Source organism: Drosophila sechellia, chromosome 3L, assembly GCF_004382195.2.
Source record: "Drosophila sechellia strain sech25 chromosome 3L, ASM438219v1, whole genome shotgun sequence".
Classification (NCBI taxonomy): domain Eukaryota; kingdom Metazoa; phylum Arthropoda; class Insecta; order Diptera; family Drosophilidae; genus Drosophila; species Drosophila sechellia.
This window is the reverse complement of record NC_045951.1, coordinates 16485831-16511190: the sequence shown is the minus strand read 5'-3', so window position 1 is coordinate 16511190 and position 25360 is coordinate 16485831. Positions and strand designations below refer to the sequence as shown.

Below are 25360 nucleotides of genomic sequence, written 5' to 3'. Positions count from 1 at the left end.
CCATTAATTTTCGTTGATAATTTATTAATTTATTTAGATTGAATTTTATTAAAGGACATTGATATAATGTTGTGTAGCAATTATCATTATTATTTGTGTGTGTGTGTATTTAGTGCTTCAAGTAAGCGGAGTCTCTAAAATAGGTAAATAGGTAAACGGACGAAGGGATCGTAACGAAAATAATATAAACTAAACAATTAAATTGCTAGGACTTGTGTCTGTGTGCGTGTGTGTTCCTTGTGTTTCTGTTTAATAAACATAATGTACTATATATATCAAACAAAAATCGTGTATGGTTTTTAATACAATAGAACTGTTTAGAACTGAAACCAGCGGTTAGGAAACTTTCATCGCGTTCGACTCGCTCGTCGCTTGGTTAAAACTTAAAATAAATAAATAAACATACATTTTTCAATGTGGCAACAATAGTTACAATTGGATCAGTATTTCATATTGATTTTTTTGGGTTTTTCCATTTTTTTTGTTGTTTAGTGATTTTGATTTCGTTCTGAAATGCAATTACAAATAATAAGTTTCTATACAATCTGATGTGCCGCTCTACTCGCGTGAAGATAAAGCAAAGTTACCATAGATTTTAGCTAACACTATCGACTTGAAGTTTACAAAATTTGATTTGCTTTTGATTTAGTAGGACTCATCATCATCATCAGCTTCAGCTAATTTTCTCATATCTAATGTAAGTGTAAGGCATATCATCTCTTGTATATCGTTTAATACATCTGTGTATATTCCTCTTCATCGTTTTCCACTTGTAAGTATCCCTCTGATTTGATCCATAATTTCGTTGAATTTGTTTATGGCTAATTTAAGCTTGCTGCTCCACAGCTCTCCCACATCCAGACTCGTTGCAGATGCCTTACATCAGCTTCTGCTTGGCACAATCGGGGCACAGGATATCGGGTCCGTCGGTGATGAAGCCACGACCCACCAGACTAGCCTTGCAGCTGGCGCACACGAAGCAGTCGTGATGCCAGTGGCGATCCTCAAACGAGATGAAACGTGTGCCGCCAATGCCTGATAAGGAAAAGGGTTTTGAGTCAGATTTCCATGATATATATCGTTTATTTGGCTCACCTGTTATGGGCTTCACACAGGCCGTGCACCGTTTGGCAAACAGCTCGCCAAAGCACTCGGCACAATAGGGCTTCTCGTCGCGGCTGGTGAATCGCTGGCCAGCTAGCGTGATGTTGCAGTGGGTGCAGGTGAAGCACTCGCGATGCCACGGCTCATTCTTGTAGGTAACACCTCCCGAGGTGATGACCTAAAGCAACATGAAGGTTAGATCGTATTAGATTCAATAATACAATGATACTAATAGTGAAATAGGGTGTACTACGAAATCTGAACTAAAGTTCCATTCACATAGCCATGCTCCCATCTTCCTTACCTTATTGCACTTGATGCAGCGCGTGGCAAACTTCTCCTCGTAGCAGCCGGCGCAGTAGATCTCCTGCTCCCGCGGGATGAAGGACTTGGTCCCGATGGCCGTCTTGCACACGCAGCAGCAGAAGCAGTTCTCGTGCCATTGCCTGGTTTTATACTCCATCTTCTTGGTGCCTGAAAGCAGAATAGCGGGTGGGGAAAAATCAATTCAAGTCGAAATCAATTTCCGCCTTCTTGAGGCCTTGAACCTTGAACGTTGGCAACCCACTAACCCAGCTCCGGAGCCTATCAATTCAATCTGAGGAGAACTCAATTTTTAAGCAGCGACAGATTGAGGGCAGAGTCAATCAGTGGATGGAAGACAATCCTTTCTTTATGTCAGCCAGACATGCAACTTTTTTTTTCCCAAAGCGAGGGGTGCCAGTCACGTCCCGCTCGATTCTTCCCTTTGGCTTTAACATTTTCATAATAATTAATGCAGAAATTACGCAAATTTTGGCTAGTCTCGAGACAAAAGCCATTTCCTATATGATTTAGGGCTATTGCAGTGTTAGTAGTCCATATAAACCTTTGAGGACTTTGCTATCTTCTTGCTTTATTTATTGCGTGCTCGTAATGTTGCTCGCCAAAAATAATCAGACAAAAAAGAGTTGAGGCAAATTTTCTCCGTCACGAGAAAAAAAAGGTCTGCTAGTGCGGGTAATTGAGTGGAAATGTTGACTATGTCGTCTGCGAATTATTCTTTAATTCACGGTTGCCAAGCAAGACAGCAGGGGCATTCTCGGGAAAATTCGTTCTGGGAGTTGTGCTAAATTGTCTAACGAAAATTCAAATGCGTCATTAAATTTCACTCGACCTTAATTTTATTCATCTACGTTAATTTTTTAAATAATACCAAAATCGTACTTCATAACAGAAATAGTATGCATGCTTTAAAAAATCAACCTTGTTAATAAAAAGATTTACTTTACAATATTGGTTTGATTATTTAAATTTTATAGGTTGTCTTTCTTTGCAGTGTTAATAGACCCTAGATTTATAAAGTAATAGATTAGTTGTCTGTCTTGTTTGAGAGACCCCCTTAAATGGATTCATTACTCATCATCATCCATCGATGGCGATGACGCTATGGATCTCGCCACCAGCCAGTGGGCGGTTCCTTTCTTCTGGCCAATTTGAATAGTTTTCGGACAATAATATTGATAAATTATGATGTCTCATCCGTCGTTAATTAACATAAGATCGATTTATGAGTGTGTGGACCACTGGAATATTACTGCTGGCCATGTTACCTGCTTTGCTGGCACGCGGATCGCCGAGGCGACAATAATCGCCCAACTGGCAATAAAAGTTCCGGTTCTCCTCCACGGCGGAGGCGTTGGGCAGGAACATGCTCAGCACGGCGATGTCCTCGTTGTTATCCTTGGCCTTCTTGATCCGCTCGGCACCAATCGTTTTAGTTTGCAGGTGAAGCCGAGACTTCATTCTCGAACTGAGTACATCCACGTCGGTCATGATCGAGCGCTACCTTTTGTATTTCTTGTTCGGATTAGTTCACGAATGGAAAGTGTACCCAGCTAAATGACTTCAGTTCTGACCTGCCCCTTTCTTCTAAACAAGAACACCTTGATAAGTCACGAAAAATGCAGTTTTCTTCATGCCATCGCTAAAGTGGGTCAGTTTGAGATCGAAACTCATTTAAGATATTCCACACCAACCAGCAAACTTTGCTTATCTGGAATCGATCTCTGGACTTGGACAGAAAACAAATTTGGCGACGCCTAGTCTCTCTCTTTTTCACCCATGGATCTGGTATGATCCGAAGGCGTTGCCTCTATGACATCATTTGCCAAATAACGAGTTTCATTTAACTTAGCGAATGCTTATAAATAAAATCCCAAGCCAAATTGGTTATAATGGAAATGAAACAACAACGGGCTATCATAAATCATTAAATAATTAACTTTTTGTAAATACAACAAGACCAAAAATTTGTTAAACTTCGTGAACAATTTTTTTCTGATTTGCCCGAAGCTTGTGCGCAAATTGAAGCAGGAAATTGTCCAAGTCAGAAGCGCACAGGAAGCTCAGATTGGAATAGAATAGATTAGAGTGGATTAATAGCCATAGAAACCCACACAATTGGGAATTGGGAAGGTGTAGATGGATAACTAGGAATGCCGGAGAAATCATAATGGTCAAGAAATGGATTTCGAATTGGGTTGATGATGTAAGATTAGGGTCTGAAGAGCAAATGATGAAGGTGCGAGGTTGTAATGATAATGCTGATTTTTAGTCCGGATTTGTTGAAGTATTATACATCAAAATCTAATTTAATGGTCATATTAAACAAAAACTTATAATCTAATGAATTTTTAGTGTTAGTTACAAGTCAACATGTCACGAAAATGTCAACATATGATTGTCAAAATCTAAACTTCGTTAATAACAATAACATTATTTACTTCTAAAATGTTTATAAACCCTAAGCAAATATTTAAACTTTCATAAATATGAATTTAAGCAATCCGAAAAATAGCAAAGCTACTCTTCGTAGTAAAACATTAGTATTTATTTTGACTTGGGGATGTGAAAAACCTGTCAATTGTCATATGAAATTCAAACAGAGCTGCAAGTTTTTATCGCGTGTGACTTCAGTAGAGAAATAATAATAGATTGGCTTCCATTATCGACTGCTAAGCTCTATCTAGTTCAAACTCAATTGACCCCACAGTTAGTCCCATCAATATTGGGTTACCAACTCGCAACCACAGCATTCGTATGGGTTTGCGACGCTCTTTGCGGGCAAATGGTGGGGCATAAACAACGTTTATTTATAGCGACCAGCGTCTAACATAATTATAACTAATTGTGATGGGCTGTCAGCTCCGCAAAGACCAAAGGCATCGCCCACTGAAAGATTGGAGTCTCAACCGACGCCTACAACAAACGTTGCCGCCGCAGCACTGACGCTCGGTTTCCGAGGGTCAAGTGGCGAGGCATTGAGGCAATGATATATTGACAGGTCGCCGACTGCGAGTGCGACGCCGCTGATTGATGACATTTGCGTTTACATTTGCATTGGCCCATTCAGAGTGTCACAGCTCCGAAAATGAAAGTGGATTCGAATCGGATTCGGATATGTCAACCTAAGCCCAAACGCCGTGCGAGCCAAAAAACCGAAGCCAAAATGAAACCCTTATTTCGTGCATGGTCTGCATTTTTAATTGCAATTGGAAACCGTCAGCAGCGCAAATATCGCACACAGAAAGAAAAAATGTAATGATTTTGATAAATAATGGAAGTACCACATATGCAGTTGATGAAATCTTTACATTTTATCTAAAGCTTTTCTTTTAAATCTGAAGAATTCGTTTGCTTCTGATTACAATGAGATTTTCGGTTATAAAAATGAGCTATCATTATGAAAAGATATGAGAAGTATCTGCAAATAGCGAAGGAATTTTGTGTACATATATCATTAAGATAATACTTAAATGATTAACAATTAATTTAACCAGCTTAGAGATCTTCTTTTTGAGCTGTGCATTAAAATGGGATTCATTTAGCGGCCTGCCGCAATATTGGATTTCCACTGCGAGATCTTTGACTTTGACCCGCCGCAGGGCACAAAGTTGGCTTAAAAGACGAGATTTATTGGTCTGTGAGATTCGGAGAAAAGAGAAATTGAATTTGCTTGTTTGCAGGCCTTTGTTTTGATAAGACCAACGGATGACAACGGCTGAGCGGGATCAGCTTTGGCGGTCAAGTATGAGGGAGTTCATGATGGAACCCATAGATAGGATCTTTAATTAGCCAGGCAATTAAGTGGACTGCCCCAAGGGGAATCGACCGAATCACTCGCTTCGCCATTAACGAATTGAATTGAAAGCCATGTGGCATAAGTTGCAAGCGATTTCATTTCGATTGATATTCAATTGCAATGACAACAGCTGTAATGGAAAGAAATTCCAACTCAATTGCGTGCATATTCATATGTTTCTGTAATTGTTTAACATGTTTTCCAATTTCGGATCAAATTTAAATGTGGAACGCGTCGATATGGCCATCGCTTGACACTAAATGCAGCCAAAATGGGTCCAATTTCGTTTCCGGTTTTGGTGGCATTAAATTTCTTTGGTTATTTATGAATTTGACTTGAATTTGATATCGAAATGTAAGTATGTTGAGCAGAGGCGGTGCGAGTGTCTAGATATCATTTCTGGGGTGACTTGCAGCTGCAACCTGAGGATTGTGTAATGTGTGCGATGTGTGGGCCGCTCGTTACGTATACGCCCAGGATGTGTGAGCGAGTGCAAAGTGAAATCAGGCATTAAGTATACGCAATGTGGGTCGCTAGTTCCTCGCTGTTACCCGCTGTTGCAAATTACACAGTATGAAAACAGAAGCCATTTGGGTACACTTTTTCATATTGTTTACAGGTGAATTGCTCTAAACAACAATATGTTTATAATTGGAAACGGCCACTGGTTTCTTTTAATCAGCGCCGGCGTCTCTCAACTACGGATTTTGGATGCGGAAATACTTTTTTTGGTTCTTTATTATATCGAGATAATCAAAGTTTATGCATCAAATTCGCATGCAACACGTTGCTCCAAGCAAAACAAACACACTGTCTACGGGGAATTGATGGCTAAGCAAATTCTTTTGTATCCGCGGCACATTCCACGCGCTTTGAAAGCCGCTTTGAGACTGAAATCCCGAGTCGAGGGCCCCAAACAAAAGCAGACGGCGGAGTTCAGAGAGACAAACCCGCAACGAGAGAAACGAGTCCAAATGGAATCGAGCTGAGTGAAAAGTGAATTGAGTGGAAATGAAAACTGTTTACTGGAGAGGCGGTACCTGTTGCATGCCGCCTTCGACAACAGATCATTTTGTTGTATCGAAGCCGACAAGCTGAAATAGCTGCACTGCTCAAAAATAAGATCACTTTATTTGAAGGGAATTGTCTTAAAATCGGAAAATAAAGAGCAACAAATGGTCAGGGTTGCTAGTTTCTCGATTATAATATTCATTCATAAATCGCTCGAAATGATCTTTGTTTTATACAAGGAAATATCTGTAAGATACTTTAAAATCTGAACTTTTCGCTCTGTGTGACACTTGGCAAGGCAGTCGAGAGACTTCAATCTGCCGATCTCCGCCCGCTGGTGGGGCAATTATGAACTATTTTGGGTGAAGGAACCGGCCCGGGAGGAGATTGACGAACCCGCCGGCGCATGGCACTTGATATAGCCTCTGTTTATGCAGATTACCCACGGTTATGAGTGTGGGCAACCATTATGCATTGTGGCTAGGAACATGTCAACTGATCACAACTTGGAGTTCAGACTGGTTGGTTGCATGGTCGCAACGCCCAGTGGCATTTGGGACGCGATCGAATAGGAAATAGTTGCAGTGCCTAATCAATTCTGTCCCGATTTGGAGCGACGGAACATTATGACCATAGGGCGTAGCGGAATGAAGTTCATTTCGCTGGCATCGTTTTTGATTAATTCGCTCGACTCACGGAAATGGATCGACACGCGTTGGATGATCGCATCGTGCGTGGGATTCCCCTCCGTTCGCTACCAGCAAATCAATCAATTGAAAGTCAATAAAAAAAAATCGAAATTCATTAGAAAAATATTTCAGTAATTGGCTGATCAAAGTCGGGGTTCAGTGAAGTGGGAACTAAACATCAATGTGGTGCAATGAAAAAGTGTAATGCCAAAAATCAAAAATAAGACATAAAATAATTTTCGCAATCCACAGTAGTCCCAAAATTCATTTTATTCGACCGGCCAACTGAATATCCATTTACCCATTTTATATACTTGACTCAAAATGAAAGCCCCATTCGCTGGGTGCCAAAAACCAAATTCTATTTAATTCTTTCCGCTGATTCGCAATTTTGCCGCACCTCCGCCTCCGAAAGCAGCATAATAATCATTTTTCATTCTAATGATGCCGAACCAAGGCAATTTAAAAGCCACAAATCAAGGGGGAGAATAGAAATTAAAATCCCAAAATCTTTGCTTCGACGACGCGTGTCAGTGAGAGTAAATAAATCAAAAAAAAAAATGTACAAGCATCCATGAATATTATCTGGTGAGTCACTGGTGTGGGATTAGGTGAGCTCAGTGGGTATCCAAAAGATCTGGATGGGATCATATTTTGAGTTGGTAAATAGCCAGTATTTAGTATGCACTTGATGTGGTGATTAGCTGGTACCCAAATTGGTCACTGCCATATCGACTGTCAATCCGAGATCCACCTTTGATAAACAGCAGAATCTCTCAATCCGACGGATTGCGGTGTGTGGGATGCCCAGACATTGAAATAACTTTTCGCAAGTGCAGGAAAATCAACAATACAATATTGTACTGTATCTACGGCTTGTGGCCTGTTCTACACGTAATTGGCAACGCGTGGTTGACAACCTTGCGTTAACGCGAAAGTGTCACGGCCCCCTTGGTGTTTTGGCCAAATTGGGAACGTGCCGAGGGGTCGGATCGGATCGGATCGGATCGGTTAAGATCGTATCGTATCTGGTGTTGGTGTGTTCGGAACTGATCTGCGGCATTTATCAGCCATAAATTTATCACTCGCTGACAAAGTCAATGTATTCCGACACTGTTTGCCTTTCTGTCATATTTATTTGCGCTACAATTGAAAGCGGAGCAGCAGACACCTTGCCCGAAAAGCGGGTTGGAATGGGGCATTTGGAGAGCGGGTTCAGGGTCTGGCGTGGGCTGAAACAGTTTGCCCGTTTCATTAAGACACCGAGTCTGTGGACAGGTGACAATGAACTTGCAGGCGAGACATCAACGCACTTACGTAAGCGCTCGTATCTTTGCATCTCGAAACTGGACGCACTCGAGTGTGGCAAGTTCGTTGGTTGGAATGCACGGCGAATCAATTCGGGTGGACCACATAAATCAATGGCTAACATTTTGATTGTTCAAATAAGTAATCCTTATTTGAGTGTAATTTCAAGTTTTTAGATGACTTTTTAATGTTCGAAACATAAAAAGAGTTACATTTTAATAACCATTGATTTTAATGTCTTTGAACTGTTTCCTAAGTTCATTGCTCCTTTAAAACGCTTTAAATTTGGTTTAACCAGTTGACCTTTGTGACTTAAGAATTATGTTTAGGCCTTGACAATAAGCAAAGATTTATTACCCATACGTGCAGTCCACTCCAATGACTGTGAGCCTAGTTTGGCTAACAAATAGCTAGCCAAAGGCAATCAATTTACTTGCGTTCGTATTATAAATTGATCAAGTGTTCGAGATATGTCATGGATATGGGATACCTGTGCGCATCCACCTGTGCCGAACCAGTTTCTGGACCAACTCCCGGCTCCTTAGAAACTACATTCAGCGGTAACAATTAGCCATCCTTAACGGTAACAACAAGAACTTGAATTCCGAGATTCTCATGGCAATCATTTCACTTTAGTGCTGCCATTACTCAGTCTCCGCCCGCAAGTATGCCACGATTTTCACACAGTTTTCCCCCGAATTTAGCTTACCTGCGCGGAAAACTTCGCCGCAGCCATCGCAGCGGGACGCAAACTGGGCATCGTAGCAGTTGCCACAGTAGATCTTATCCGCCTTGGCTCCAAACTGCTTGTCCACCAGCGACAGGTGGCATTTGAAGCACAGGAAACAGGCCTCGTGCCAGTGCTTGTCTTTGTAGGACAGATCCTGTGAAGGGGGGGATAACAAATGGAATGAGATACAAGTCTAGATTCTTACACTCAGGTGTATCCTTAAGTAGTGAATATGTAATAGGAAACTTTTGGAAAACTTATTTGAATTGCTTTTATAACTAGTTAACTTTAGGCCATAATATTCTTTTTTAAATAATGCTTTTTTCACTAACTATAAGAGTTTATGTTGTTCTTTGGCATATAAACATTTGAAATAGAATGTGGATTTCCGTTGGGCTGTTGAGTGCTGGGCTTTTAGCCAAGCAAAATAAATTACCTAAAATTATATTTTTGGTTGGCAGACAAATTAATTGCCCTTATATAAAATACATTTTTCAAACTTGACAAATACAAACTGCATAGACCATGAGAAATTATTTACGCAATCAAACCCTTAAATAAATTTAGAACTTAAATAAACCTTGCTCGCATATTCTACACACATTCCAAAAACAAATTAAACGTAAGCTATTGCATTTCTTCTCGTGTTGCAGTTGTCATTCTAATTTTAACGCGATAATTAAAACAAATTATGGATAGACGCATAAAACCGACACAATAAAAGCGCGATGATAATAAAAAGGAAAGTGTGCTCCATATTTGCCGTCTGCCTGCATTTCTGTCCTACTTAATGGTTATTAAATGTTTTGACTGCCCACATATGGCCATAAATTCGCTTTACGAACAGTTTATTGGCCCCAATCGACGATCCCCAGTCGAAATGGTTAAAATACACTCACGTACCTTGGAGTCGATGCCAATGATCTTGTTGCACTCCTCGCACGTATTGGCGAACACGTTCTCGTAGCACTTGATGCAGTACGGATGATCATCCCGGATGACGTAACGCTGTCCGGTGAGGCTCTCGTCGCACTGCCAGCAGCAGAAGTGTCCGGAGTGCCAGTCCTTGTCCATGGCTTTTGTGTACTCGCCACTGAAAATTAACTGCAAGCACACACAGAGATCGGGGGGATATAGATATCGATTCACATCGCACATGGGCATAAACAAAATATATGGGGGTATATATCACATGGATTGTGTGTATTCTGTATAGTTTTCGTTTTTGTTTTCGTTTTGTGCAGTGTATTTTTCGGGTGTTACTTGGCTTGTTTTACTTTGTGGCACTGGTTTTGGTGGTGGGTGTGCTTAGATAGACTTGTTGGATACCTTTTAGTAAACATTTTGGCCGAGGAAAGTAGAGTAGTAACGTGTGTCGTTTTGTAAAAGTTCGATATGCAAGAGTTTTCATTGGTTTGTATACATATATTGATTTTGGAATCTTTTCGATTGGAATGTGCAAATGTTTTTCTTTTTTTGTACAACAAAGTATTTGGGATGATCGGACAAAGAGCACAAGAGAATTGAGATATGATTACAGAAGAAGACTTTCGTTACGAACTGCCACAAAACTGTGCTGGGACACACATGACACAGGTCACCTACCCTCTTTCCTCGATGGTGGCGTCCACCTCGACCTCGCTGATCTGGACCTCGGATTCGCGCCGCTTCGACGACTTCTTGACCTTTTTCGTGGTCTTCTTCACTTCCGTTTGCACCGTTTGCATAATTTCCACGTCCGCCATCGCGCCCGCTGTCTCGCTCGCTCTAATAACCGACTGAACTTTCTATAATTATTGTATCTTGTGGATTTGTCGGGCCGTGTGTCTGTATATCGATGTGTGTTAGCTTTTGTGTATTTTCGATTTTCAATTTTCGATTTCGGAGGTCCAGCACGGTATGAACTTTGCCGAGTCGGGATCTCAACTGGCGCAGCGGTTTCCGAAAATGTTTTTCAAAACGCCTGCTGCACCGCTTTCAGTCCGCCCTGTATCTAGTTTCGCCACCGCCAAGTGTAAAAATAAAATCTCGGAGAGCCAGAGCCAAATGGGCGCAGAATGGAGAGGGAGCATCTGTCGAGATCTTTGGATCTCTATAGAGATTTATTTTTACGGAGCGCCAGAGCGGTTCAGAACGGGCGTTCTGAATTATTGCGGTAGACAATGTAAATATCGCCAATAATTAACGGCATTATTGAATTTGCATTGCAATTGGGGTAATTTTCTCAGCGATTTCGGCCAATTTGCATGCAATATATCGTTCGCGCTTACCGCTAAAAATACTAAATGAAAAATCGAACGCATTTCAGGTGCCAAAAGTTGTGGGCGTTTGCCCCACCTGCCGGCGGTCAAAGGGGTGTGGCATGCTTGGCCACCCTCGGAAATGGTTAGCCCCCACCCCTCCTGCACACTCAAAAATCGCCCCCCTTAAATCGCATGTCAGAGTTTTGAAAATTTTTCAATTTTTCACCAAATGAAATGTAGTGTGTTTTTCTTGTTGTTGCTGGCGCTTGTGCACACGACACCCAAACAAACACACTCGCGCAAATGGAAAAGCGAGGAAAATTCGCTCGCTTCCCACACTGCACTACAAACGACACGATCGCCATCTAGTGGAGCATAAATCGCTTTTCCCTTGGATCGGTTCTAAAACGATTCTAAAACGATGATGATCTGCGCGTCTGGCATTTTGGCTTATCGCACCCTGCGGTATTTTTGAATTTTCCAATAGATTCCCTAATTGATCTCCAGGCCATACATTATCGAAATTGTATTAATATATGAAATTTATTTTCGCATTCCGCAGTTTCTTGATTTTCTTGCATTATTACAGCATTTGGCATACAGACAGACATTGAGATGCCAATGGGCGAAATTGTTTATTGAATTGAAATGAACCAACAGGTGTGCCGGCAAATTGGAAAAATAATCTCAATTTAATGTAAGAAAAAATTCCGAAATTCTGAAATACCATAAATAGAAAGGGTGCGTTTAAAGGGTATATGAGTTCATTTTAATTTTGTGAATTTTTATGTTTGTTATGTTCTCTCCCCCTGGTACATTTCAAAAATTTGTTTGTTTTATGATTTGAAAGTAGCGTTCATCAAGGGCAAGTTAATAATTATGGCAACCATTCATTGATCTTATGCATTCGAAGAAAAAAGTCCATCAATATTCAGTATCTTTTAATAGAACACTTATACACCATGATCTCATCAGGTCCTAAATCAGTTCTTACATTTTCTGGCAAATTAATATATTTCCCCCAATTAATAACCGATGTTTATTAAACAGCAGAACAAATTTCCATTAGACATATTGAAAAGACACCAAAGGGCAGCCATCCAAGGTAAGTTTGGCGAAAACTAACAAGTACAAATGGCCAAATGGGCCGAAAGAATGTTCTAGTGACAGTTCAGTGGTATAAACCTATTAACAAGGCCGTCTAAACCAAGCGGGGAATACGAAAAGCCCGTCCGATTAAAATGATTAATAAACAAAATCAACGGCTCGTGAAATGTTCTGACTAAAAGAGGGCAGCCACCACAATAAATACATGCACATTGTTTAAGAATCCAAATGTTGATGTAAACTGATTCACTGCTGAGATGGGAAATTTATGGTTCTAATGATGATGTGGCCAGTGACGTGGGATGCGTCAAAATAAAAAGGGGTGGGGTGGGGTATTAAACATATAAACCACAAGGGAAAATGTTAATAAAATCTCAGACTTTTAATCAGTTTTTGTGGATTAATTTGTATACTTTATCAAATGAATATAAAAGAAAGATATCTAAGCAAAAATCATAATCATTGCTTAGCATAAACATTGTAATAATAAATTGCATAATAATCCATAATAACAAGATAATATTATTCTAAAGGTCATTGGCAGAATAATTTTACTTGAAATCAAAATACATAAGTACGCTTCCGGCTGAACTTCTTCGTGCGAATTAAGTTTCGCTGGCCATGCTCCTTCTATCTATCATATACAGTATGATATATGTTCGTGCTTGACTATATGCACATACTTATAAAATAATGCATCGCATGTGTATATTAGTTTTTGCTATTTTCGCCGCAGACACGAGCAACAACAACAACTGCAATGGAGCCAAGTGAAATGCAATCTGCAAGTTGGTCTAAAAATAAGCCGCATTTCGCAAATCTTTGATAAAAAGTTTTTGCGTGATGTGACCGCTGTCCCCTCTCCCCTCCCTTGGATCATCATTACGAGTATTTGGCATTTTTCACGCAGGCGTTAAAACGTTAATTGGGTCATAAATTCAGGCAAAAGCACATATAGACAGTATAGAATATTCCAGCGTATTTTTATATTTCTGATTTCAGGGGTATTGAGCGAAAATCAACGTCAAACAGAGAAACTTTTCCGAGACAAGAAGCCTTTTCTATGTAAATTTTATAAGTTCAAGTTTAAGAACAGCTGCGCACCAAAAAGATTTGATTTTAATTTGGCACATTTTTAATATGTCTTTCATTTGGTTGCTGCAAATCAAATGAAATCATGTTTTTTGGAATATTATTGATGCTCCTATGATGACGCTTAAATATGTATCTTCAAAATGCAAGAAGAACTGTATGGCGGTGTGCAAAAAAAAGGTGTTTCATTTAACTGACACTGAATATATAAAATTCATTTACCAGCTGAACGCACAAAATTCAAGTGAATTTTTTTAGAAAATTATTTAAGGCAATTTTCCGCGCGCAGTGCAAATACTATATATATACACACTTGTACTTTGGGGTAAAATATGAAAGAAAATATAACCGCGGGCTTTTAAGTGCGCCCCGCAAGAAAAATGAATTCATGTCAAAGACAAAACTATTGAATAAGACTTTTTGGCAACGTTTTGGCCGTGTTTGCTTGGATGTGGCTCTAACGCAAGTTCGGAGAGATACATTTATTTGCCGCACAAAATGCATTACGCAATGGGTTTTACAGAAATATATTCCAAATGGCCCGTTTACCCTGTGCAAAAATGGAGAACAAAGCCAAGTGAGCTGCGTAAACAAATCACTCGAGTGACACACTTTCCTGTTGGCCTGTCATAAATATTTTGGGAATTTTTCATTTTCAATTTCCCCCTTTTGCGGCCTGACAGTCGCTGAGATAATTTGTTATCTGCCGCGAACCTTTGTCGCCATTCTGCGGCTGACTTTTGCTTAATTTGACTAAGGATATGACATATAAAACTTGACAGCGGCATCTCGCCAAAAAATACAAAAAACACGAGTGAGAACAGTGCAAAAATAATGTTTTTCCCTAAACTGACATAAACAAAACGATCTGCATGAATGAAATGCAAAGTTGGACACTTGGATTAGCATACTTTTGGGATAAAACAATATACAATCTCACAAAAAAAATTTAGAATTGCTTAAATTTATGTTCAGAGTTTATTTTGATCAAACTTGCGTTTTTAATTAGAATCTTGACATAATTTAGCTTTCTACCAAGAAAAAAGAACAACAGATGTCCCCATATTTTCATTGACAAATTCTAGACCAACATTATGCCACTTAGCCCTGACCTTAGTGCCATCATTCAGACATAAGACCCAAGAAAACCAAATACTATATATACATATAACTCATGTTCATGACAGATTGTTTTTGTTTCGTGTATAGTCGTAATGACAACAGCATTAAAATCGAGTAAATCTATATGGCGTAGATTTTCCTTTGGGACTTGAGCGTTGGCTCATTGGTATTAGCCGTGTGTGTCAAGCGATGACATCATGCGAAAATGCAAATTGGACCACAGATAGTCTTGTGCAGAATAATATGGGCAATTGTGGGGGAAGATTTATGAACCCTCTTCTTCTGCTGTTGCACTTGGTGGCCCATTGATGGGTGACATCGCTGCCGCGGCATGAATGATCTCAATGCCCGAGTATTTCGAGGACCGGTGCAGAATTGGCACAAACCGCAGATGCGATTTTCGATGGGGTGTATGACTATTAATAGCAACCAGAGTACAACCAAATGTTTTCTTCATTTATTCAGTTGGCTTTTATTCTCGTCATTTTTATAAAGACAAAAGTGTTAAGTAAACTAACAGCTATGGTAAACAATCCTTCAATCGTTCGTTTTTTCTTGGTTTCAAGGTTTTTCTGGGTCGGGTAAAATTACATAGTTTATACAGATCGGAATCTCTGGGATCCCGTGGACGGGTGTTTACCCTCAGTCAGAGGAGCGGATGCTGGATTCTGGTGACTGGATCTTTAACTGGGACTGAGTTCATGTACAGCGTGCTCGGTTTTGGATGTGGCTTGGACTGGATTGTGCTGGGCTGTGCTTGGCTTGACTTGGCTTATGATCATGTCTATAAGAAACAGATAGAGAGTAAATCAAATGGGTGATAGAGTGTGAAGGTTGAAGTTTTAGTTAGCAAACCAAGCGATCTAGAAGAGCGGATAGAAATTGGCATCTTTGAGTATATCGAAGGAGTCCACAACGGATCGCGCTGGTACCACCGCAGCCACCGTAGTTGAAGTCGAGGAGGGTGATCCACCAATCTCTTCGATGGATGAAGCTGGGGTTATGCAGACACTCTGTCCAGTGCTAATGGTGGAAAGTAGGTTCTGCTGCGTGGATTCTGGGGTCAAATTGGTGGACACCGAAACCGGGGCAATCTCCGCCAGAGCAGCAGCTAGTGCCTTATCCAAGTGAGAATTGTCAATGGTCTGGGTCTCTTCTTTGGCTTCCTCCTTGCATTCCTTTGTTGAGGTCTTCTTGCGTTTCTTATTCCTTTTCTTGGTGGACTGCTCTTCCTCTCTTTCCTGTGGTTCAAATTCAGCTACGCCCTCCAAGGATTCACCCACAAAGGCAACACTGCTCCTAGGTGAAAAGAGTCCTGAACCTCCATTGGGCTCTTCATTGGTCAAGCTACTTCGTGAGCTTCGCCTTGAGCGTGTTTTTCTCTTTGGCGGATCCGCTGCCTCCTGGTCATCACTGCGCCGAGAGAATCCCATTTGGGTGTCCGAATCATTATCATCCCGAAGTTCCTCTTCGGTTTTAGATCCTTTACGCAACTTCTTCTTGCTCTTTTTCTTCTTGGGCTTCTCGGCTGGCAAATCTTCCAATGGAGCCACTGCTTCTGGTTGTTCCTCGAATGCTTCTTCCTCCTGCGGGAGTTCTTCGGCAACATCTGGTAAAATTTCTCGAACAGGACTACGACTGAAGAGGGTGATACTTTCTCCGCCTAGACTGATCCTGCGGTTTTCCAATAGCTCTACGTTTTGGATTTCGCCGTTTTCTTCATTTGCATACAGCGGCTGCTCCTGATCCTGATAATGTTCGTCTTCCTGTTCTTGCTCACGATCTTGCCACCCGAATTCCTCCTGAAATTGATCTCTGGCTTCTTGTTCTGCATCCTCTTCTGTCTTAACTTGGACACTTCTTTCTCCCTCTTCATTGTCGTCCAATCGGAAGTTCTTGCGCCAGTTGTACTCCCTCTTGGGCTTGTAATTCAGGTCCACCTCGATGTCATCTTCTAGGTCGCCAACTTCAAGTTTAGGATTAAAGCCATATCGGGTACGTAACCTTGTGGATTGTCGTGCCACCACATGCGCATCACCTAGGTAACGCATCTCAGAATCGCGATGATCACTTTCTGGCATCAACCCCAACGCAATATCAACATCTGAGTGTCGGGTACCGGAATGTGATCTTTCCAGTTCCCTGGTCTTGGCCCACAAGGCATATTTCTCACTGTCAGAACCGGACTTTTCCTTCTCAGATTCGCTGAGATCCGAAGGCAATTGCTCCTGAACCATGGTCTCGTATTCCCTTAGAATTCCAGACTGCTTTCTGTTCTTTATGGCCTCATTGTAGATCTGTTCGATAAAGGAGTCTGGATCGGAGTAGGGTGTGGCTCTGCCCACAGCACCATCGTCGAAACCGTAGTCGAGAAAATCCTCCACATCATCTACCTCTTCCCAATCCTGAGCTCCCCGATTTTCATAGCGATCTGCATTCCTTTCTGCCTCTTCACATTCGGAGGTGTCATGGTGGGATTCATCGGTGGGTTGGGTGCGTTCGTTGTTATCCGAGATTCCCTCGTCCAACTCAAACTCAAACTCATCTTCGTCATCAATTTCCACCACCGTCTGTCGTGTGTCCTCGCTGTCATTCGAGCTGCTCCTGTCCTGATCCAAGTTCTCATGGTCTCCCACTATATCATAGCTATAGATGGCATTGGTGGAATCGAATTCAGCAGCTTCGGCCTCTGCAGCCAAAACAGCTCTTGCCCAGGAGTCTTCATCCCTAACCGGACTTTTTGAATCAGAAAAATCGTTTGGTTCTTGGGTGTAAAAATCCTCTTTTAACCAAGTCCTTGTTCCAGTTAGAGTTCGCACTTCAATCTGTGATATATAAACGTAGTCATCACTGGGATACTCCTCGACGGGCTGTTCCTGCGCAAGTGAATAGCGACGGAAGTGATGGTATTCATCCGGTTCCATGTCACCCATTAAAGCCGAGTCCGAGGCTCTTCGCTCGCTGTCCAAGAAGTCTGCGTTTAAGTGCCGCGAGAAGTTCTCGAAATTAATGCTCGAGGCGGCTAACCTATCTAGTAACTGATCCTGCAGCTCCCTCTTAGCCGACTCCGCTTCGATGTCCCTCAACTGGGTTAGCTCCTCTTCCCTCAAAGGCGAACGACTTTGGCTACGTGATCGCTGGAACTCGGCCGTACGATGACGCATATCGTCCAGTTGGGCGGCAGATATATCATCGAACTCGCCAGTTCTTTCCTCGGAGTAGGTCTTGGGTTTGGCTCCCAGACGAATTTCGGTCAGAGAGTCTAGAATGGCTGCTTGGAGTTCCCTTTGAGCTGCAGCCTGCTCTCGGGCGTAGTCCATGCTCGATCCTGGAGATGGGCTTCGGGATCTCTGAAATTGGGCTGCCTCTCGACGTAGCTCCTTAAATTGATCGCTGCCTAGGTCTAAGGACTCCCCAACATAGGTGGAGCGTTTAAATCCACTGGCCATGAGCTCGTCCTGCAGATCCCGTGCCACCTCAGAAACCGTGCGGTCCAAGTCCGGATTCTCACGTGTCATCTCAACCACTCTCTCTAACTCCGAATTAGTGGGGCTGAGTACGCGAAGCTCTATTTCCTCATTGGCATTGTGTAGCTTCTCCAGGGCATCCATGTCGACTTCTCGTTGCTTTGCACCCACGGCCAGGACACTTTCCAACTCCTCACTATTTTTGCGTAGTGTGCGCAACTCACTACCCTCCAGGTTAAGCATCAAGTGGAAATCATCTTGCACCTTTTCTTGTGACTGTGACCGGGAGCGAGATGGGGATAAGGATCGCTTGTCGCGACCTTCACCAACATGTTCATCCTTCTCTTGAACATATTCATAGACGTACTCAACGGTCAAACGAGTTTCTGGCTCCGGGGTCCTTGCTCTTTCCTGGAGTACCTCGAAGAATTGATCATTCTGAGCAATCAGCCTCTCCCGGCGCTTCTGCACACTCTGCTCCAAATTAGCGGGTGTCGGAAGAGGCGAACGCGACCGGGATCGAGAATGGGATCGCACTCGATTCAAACGAAGTTGCTCGAAGAGTCTAGCCATGCTCTCCGGTGTATCCTCAGGTTCTGCTTCGGTTTGGGTAGCATTTTCCTCCGGTGGCTCGGCAATTTCAATGGATATTGTGGGTAGAGGAAGCGGTGAAGATGGCGGTGAGGCGGACTCCATTATGATCTGAGGCGAAGAGATTTGATCGTGTAGTTTTTCGAAGATTTCATCATTGTGTTGAATGCGTTTCAGTCTACGACTTTCCAAGCTCTTTTCTATATTACCAGCCGTGGGCAGAGGAGAACGGGAACGAGATCGGGATCTTGAGCGGGCATTCCTCTCAGCTCTTAGGGTCTCTACAAAAAGTCGCATTTCTTCAGGCGTAGTTTCCGCATCCTCCATGGGCATGTCAGCCATTTCATTAATCTCGATTACAGGCTGTGGCAGGGTGACATCCAGTGTTGGACTTAATCTTCCATTGCCATTAGTTTCGATTTCCATAGAACCTTCTGAACTTGAGTGAGATAGACGTTCAACGAGTTCATCGTTCTGTTTGATTCCCTCCCTGCGCTTATGAATGCTTTTTTCTAGGTTCTCTGAGGTGGGAAGTGGTGACCGGGAGCGGGATCTAGATTGAATCCTTCCGACAGAAGGCTCCCGTCCCCTTTCTTCCAAAACAGCGCCAAGTGTAGAGCTTTCAAGTGGTTCGTGGACCATGGGTAATATGGATTTACCATCCCTGGCATCATCGGCTACAGTTTGCACTTGAAGTTGGTCATTTGTGGATTCGGTTTCATTCAAGTTCGACTCCAGAAGTTGAAGCACAGACTCGCAGTTTAGTTCGCCTGCCATTACACCCTCCTGAGTGTCGTCGTAAACCTCCAGCGATCGCTCCGTGTCCCCATCCATCAAATTGGCCACATTCTTGGGAGCTGGTGAGGGATTTCGCGATGCCGAACGGGATCTCGATGGGTTTACAGATGCGGTAAAGTCGTAGAAATCGCTGAGTCCCTCCATTAGCAATCCGTACTGATCCCGCCAAGGAGCCGTATCCGGCTGGTGGACATTAATGGCTGGTGCTGCGCGCGGTGGCTGCTGTTGCGCTGACTGCTGCTCCTGGCTGGCGGACCAGCGCTCCGGATAATGTTCCATTTCATCCATACGTGGACTGCGTCGCAAGCCAGGTGAACCACCCCTTGATTGCTCCTCTGCTGCGGTTGAGGTTTGCAGCTTTTTGGGCGGAAGGTGAAGCGGAAAAGCAAGCGGAATGTGGAAGCAGTAGCAATATGAAAAGCAAAGAGGTAAAGCAGTTAGGACAGTTAGTTTGCGGCAGTGGTGTCTGCGGTTGTTGGATCAGGTTGTTGTCGAAATTAGTGGGTGAGAAATGATGCCAGGTGTCTGTCCTACGCACTTACATTGGATTTGTTGCTGTCGCTGGCCTCCACTGCTTGCGGGTTGTCCTTCTCCGTTTCTTTGTCCTAACGCACACATAATAAGCCATTGATAAAGATCCTCGACATGTGGATTCATTTACTTACCACCTGCTCCTTGGAAAGTTGTTGTTTTAGGGCGGCTACTGCCTGTTCGTTTTGTGCCTCAGTGGCCTCTTCAAAGGAGGACGATTTGGGCTCATTTGTGGCTTCATCCTCAACATCCTCTCCCCTGGAGGGTCTCTCTAGTTCGATTTCCTCCTCGTCTATGGAGAGCGCTTTTTCCCGCTTCCAGAACTCGGTATCCTTATAGTGCTCCGGCACAACCTCACCCCAGGGATTTGTGCTCTCCTCACCGAGCATCTCTAAGGATGTGGTTGACTCTGCCGTTGGTCTAACATCCTTTGCTGGACTCCTTTTGTGACGTCGGTGGGATTTAACCCTCAGGGTAGGTTCGCTCGTATACTTGATGGGGTTATAGTCCTCCCGGTCGCCGTGGCGCAACTCTTCCTCCTCTAGCGAGGTGAACATCTTTAGTTCCTCGTCGCGGGAGGCGCGCGACTCCCGTGAGGAGTTCGAGCTTCCACTGGATCGTCGCTTCTTAAAAGCCCTTCTTCTTCCTGAACCATCCTCTCGCATCAAAGGACGATTCTTAATGCCATCTAGAGAACGAAGGTAGTCCTCAGTGTACTGGACTTCCTGTATCTGATCTTCTCCTTCGGGTTCTGGGCGTTCACTTTCGATTCTGTTGCCTTCATCAGAGGGCTGCGTGCTGAAGGACGACTGCTGACTGGAGAACGGCGTTCTGGGTTCAAGGGAGGATCCTTCATCCGATACGCCAGGGAAGGTGAGTGTTTTGGACTTAGCTGAGTAGGCGTCTTCAGAACCACTTCCTTGACCAAATTGAGTTTTCACCTTATGCACCATGGGTTCTTCTGGAGGCTCCTGAAACCTGGGTGGAGCCACTTTTTTGACACACGGCTCCTCCACCACGGGTTCCATGCCAGCATACTCGTCTGCCTCCTCTTGGCTGTGGGAGGCTTGAAGTTGGCGCTGCTGTAACATCACCATCTTCTCTTCAGCCTCAAGAAAGCGTCTGGCGTTTTCCTCAATCATTCGCTGCTTTTGCTCCAGATCGGTTCTGCTGGAGATCAGGCGACGCGACTGCTCTGCGATGGCAGCATCCTCCTCCAGTTCGCTCTCTGTAGCGCTTGGACTGAGATCTCTTTCTGCTGCCAGAAGACGCTCTACAATCTCCGCATCCCTCAGTGCTTGCTCTTCCTCGTCAGCTTGATCATGCTCTCGCTGAATCTCGGCTTCAAAGAGACGACGCTCGGCTTCGGCTGCCTCGGCTTCTGCCAGGATCCTTTGTTGTTCGGCTCGCTCCTTTTCGGCTTCGGCCTGCTCTCTCTGACGCTCTGCTTCGATGATTCTTCTTTCGTTTTCTTCTCGCTCGCGCTGCTCTTCAGCTGCTTGCAGTCTTCGCTCATTCTCCTCCCTTTCCCGCTCGGCATCTATCAGCCTTCTTTCGTTTTCTAGGCGTTCTTTCTCCTCATCTTCGCGCTGTTTACGCTGATTTTCTTCTGCTTCTAGCCGTCTGCGTTCGGCTTCTCTTTGTTCCTGCAGTTCTTTTTCCGCCTGCTCTCTTTCGCGCTGTCTTTCCGCCTCTACGAGCATTCTTTGCTGCTCCTCCGATTCTTCTTTCTCCTTCTGGACTCGCAGTCTTTCTTCTGCTAGTTTGGCCTCGGCATTGGCCAGCTGACGCCTCGTATCGGCTTCGATCTGCTGTTGATGTGCCAGTTCGGCTGCCAAAGCTTCTCTTTTATCTCCAGCAGGATCCACTCGTATTCCATTGACATATAGGACACCATCCTGCATGACATTGATTCCTGCCAGGGCTTCCCTTTCGGCCGCCTCCTTGATCTGCTTATCCAATCGCTCTCGCATGCGAGGCAATTCTTCTGAGTCAGCTGCTGCATCTGCAGAAGAATCGCCGGGATGTTGGAAAGTCCAGTGGTATAGATGGCGCGCCACAAAGGCGAATTCCAGGGCACCTAGGTATCCAATTAGCAGCGAGAATAGTAGCTCGCCGACGCCGGTTAGCGCCGTCTCCTCAGCGGCCATTGCGTAATGCCCAGAATCGAAACGGAATCCGAATCCTCCAACGTTCGCCGATGCAATGAGAGTATGTGTTGACGAGAACCGAATCGGCTAACACGTATTATATAAAATATATTCACCACGCACTCGAAAAATTCACACCACTCACGTTAATGGCCAGCCGATTAGGTAATTCGAAAAATATTTATTTCACTTTCGCTCACAAATCATTGGACCAATCATCGATATATATTCATTTATCTACGTTTTGAGACGATTTATGAGAGCGCGGAGCGAGGAGAATCGGAGATGGGCGAAATCGCCAGGCGGATGCAGTTGCTCGGGCGGCGAGCTCTTGTTTTCCGCTAATCGATCGTCTTGCAACTGATTAATGCCCCAGCCAATGCCCATGGGTCCCCCGATTTCTAGAGAACAAGTGAATCAGCGGCGAGAGAACCGCCAAGAACCGAATCCGTTCAAATGGCAAACGGCGCTAATTGACGGCCAGCGATGAGAGCAAAAGGCCTGTAGAGCTGACAAGACATCGCCGACTTTTGTCGCTGGCAATTTGGCAACACAAATGTATCTGCTTCTGTTCGCTGCCGCCGTTGCACTGCCTTGCCTCCGTGTCAAATGCCAAAGCAATCGGAATTGGCCAAAGCGGATTTTCTAATCAGTTTAGTCGACACCCCGCCGGCCGCGCCCTCTTTTCTTTCGGGGGATCTATTTATGCTTCGATTGCTGTTTTCCACAAAACACTTTTCGCCACTTTCTGCTTTGCTCGCCGTTTTCGTGCGGGAGAACAGTAAGCGACATGGCCATAAATCAGATAAGGAAAATCAAATGAAACTGTCATTTCGATAAAATAATGAAGAGCTCTTGAATCTCAAGGAAGTATCAAGATTTAAGGATACTTTCTAAATGATGTCAGCAAATTTATTCAAGATTAAAAATTCAGTTTATCAAAACTAACCATAAAACGCTACTTTGGATATTTTCAAATAATTAAAAATCATTAAAAATCATAAGTATCCGTTTTTCTGAAAAACATTATCTTTCTAAACTGCATACCACACATATTATTCATACGCACAGTTGGCTGCAATAATGTACAGAGCTAATGTGCCAATTTCCATAAAAATGTTTAATTTGGCTTTAATGGTCACATCGTATCTGCGATTTTAGAAAAATAACATTTAAAGTACAATGTTGAGATACAATTTTGTTTATAAAATGCCCAATTCATTTGTTTATTTTGCCTATAAAATTTGGTATTTTCGAAAGTGGGAAAAATATATTTAAGCATTCGTAATTCTTATGCGAATGACTTTTACTGTTCCTAGTGTTTGCAAATCAGTTTTCTTTGGCATGGCCAGCGCCTGGGGCCAGGGTCGCCACGCCCCATTTCGCCGCCTCCGAGCGGATTGCACACAAATGTTTGCCATAAATTTCGTCTTGGCACTGACACTAACATTTGCCAGCAGCTTTCAGAGGCTCTTTATCGCCGATTTCGCTGTGGTTCTCTTCTGCGTTTTCAGAATCAGTATAATTATTGTCAAACGCGGCATAGTTGTGTTCTTGCCCCACAAAGCCAAACTATTTTTGTATTCTTTTGTTTATTCTCGTCATTTGATTGTCATTAGAAATTGTGCCAAAAATACACAGATTTATATGAATAAATGGGTCATCTGGGGTGCTGATAAATTCATATGTTTATTTAGCTTTTCGCAACGAAAGCGAAAGTGTTTCTTTATCATGGGATGGGAATTTAAATTGAATGAATTTAAACATATTGGTGTTTTTTTACAATAACACCGAAAGGCGACAGACGAGTTGTCAATGCAATTTTCTATATTCAATATTCATCTATTCACTTGCATATTTTACCCCCAATCTATTTAAAATGAAAATAAATGTATAAAAGATCTTTTCAATCGAGCTACACCAGTTGGTAAACATCAATAACGAATTGCGGATACCTGCAGCAATTTGTAGCAATCTCTAACCTTAACCGAATGCCACAAATTTCCGGCTCACTCGCAATGAACTTCCGCTCGACGGATGACAACGCGTCAACAGCCAATGCTGCCAATGAACTGCCTTCATTTCTTTGTTGCCATCGCCACTCGCGAGTCGCTGCATTTGCGGAGCTGGAGGATAGATATCCCCGGGATCCCCGACTCCCACGGGCAGCCAAGTGAAGTTCAATGAAAATGTCATAACCTTTGGAAAGGGCGATAGTCGCACCTTTGCAATAAACGTGAACTGCGTGCGGCGGGCGATAAAAACCAGAGCCCGTGACAGCGAGCATTCACTCACACGGACACTCTCGATTCGCCAGGCGACACACAGATACCATCTGCAGACGTTGCCCCAAAAGTGTGCCACACAATATTTGTCAATTAGGGATCGGATAGGAGGGGTTAAGCCAAAGACGACTCACCTCATCACAGCCAGCGCAGCGGGGCTTCAGCATTTCCGCATAGTGGCGCTCGCAGTAGACCTTGTCGTCGTGGACGCAGTAGGTGAGGTCCACGAGTAGCGAGTTGCAAGTGCTGCAGGTGAAGCACTTGGGGTGCCACATCACGCTCTCCACAAACTTGGGCGCCGCCACAACTAGCTCGCCGGCGGCTATCTCGTTATCACAGTGCGCACAATGCTCATCGTAGGGGGCATCCTTGATGTAGGCTATTCAACCGGAAAATAATGCAAAACGCAATCAGTTAGGTCACTCTGGGTGGGGTCAGGCAATTTAAACTAAAGCCATTCCCCTATGTGTAACAACAATGTGTAATAATAAAAGCCTTACCTATGTCCAGTGCGATTTCGTTTCGCGCCGTCACAAAGTCCTCGAAGGATGCCTCGTGCTGCACCTCCAGGTGCTTGCAGTGCTCCAGCGAGAGGTCCTGTTTGGGCAGTTGGTACGAAATCTGTCGCTCCCGGCTGCAGGCGCCCTCGCTGCCCAACCGGGGCACCATTTCGTCGGGCAGCTGCTCGAAGTAGCGGTTGATCCGCGAGGAGGCACGCACTCCGGGCGGAACCCACGTGAAGCCCAGATCCCGCGCCTCCACTCCCGAATCCGCCGGAGAGACCAACTTAAAGCCGAGTCGCTCGTGCACGTTGGTAGTCTGTTGCTGATAGATGGCATGCGCTTCGCGAGGACATTTGCAGGACTGGCAGGTTTTCCTGGAAATTAAGAGTGAAAGGAGATTGTTAAGTAATAATAATAAATTAAAAATAATAATAATAACCACCACCCTGGATATAATACATAAAAATATATTATAAAAATATTTTATCAATAAATTTTAATTTCAT

General features: G+C 43.5%; 1 protein-coding gene across 11 annotated transcripts in view; it reads right to left on the bottom strand.

The window, feature by feature from the left end:
* Positions 1-7: 7 nt before the first annotated feature.
* The window catches only part of LOC6606030 (four and a half LIM domains protein 2), a 56949-nt gene continuing 31596 nt past the window's right edge, over positions 8-25360 (bottom strand). For 3 of the 11 annotated variants that reach the window (XM_032718725.1, XM_032718726.1, XM_032718727.1), the window contains 7 exons: positions 24852-25228; positions 24486-24730; positions 9869-10069; positions 8945-9119; positions 1409-1578; positions 1096-1282; positions 8-1035 (listed from right to left, as the gene is read on the bottom strand). In XM_032718725.1, coding sequence (XP_032574616.1) covers positions 878-1035; positions 1096-1282; positions 1409-1578; positions 8945-9119; positions 9869-10069; positions 24486-24730; positions 24852-25228 — 1513 coding nt within the window. In that variant the 3' untranslated portion in view covers positions 8-877. Of the gene's footprint in view, positions 1036-1095; positions 1283-1408; positions 1579-2696; positions 2933-5950; positions 6118-8944; positions 9120-9868; positions 10070-10294; positions 10395-10570; positions 10892-14964; positions 19743-19927; positions 19991-20050; positions 23047-24485; positions 24731-24851; positions 25229-25360 lie in introns of those variants that run through there. The other 8 variants (XM_032718724.1, XM_002030805.2, XM_032718728.1 and 5 more) reach the window with 8 other exon arrangements.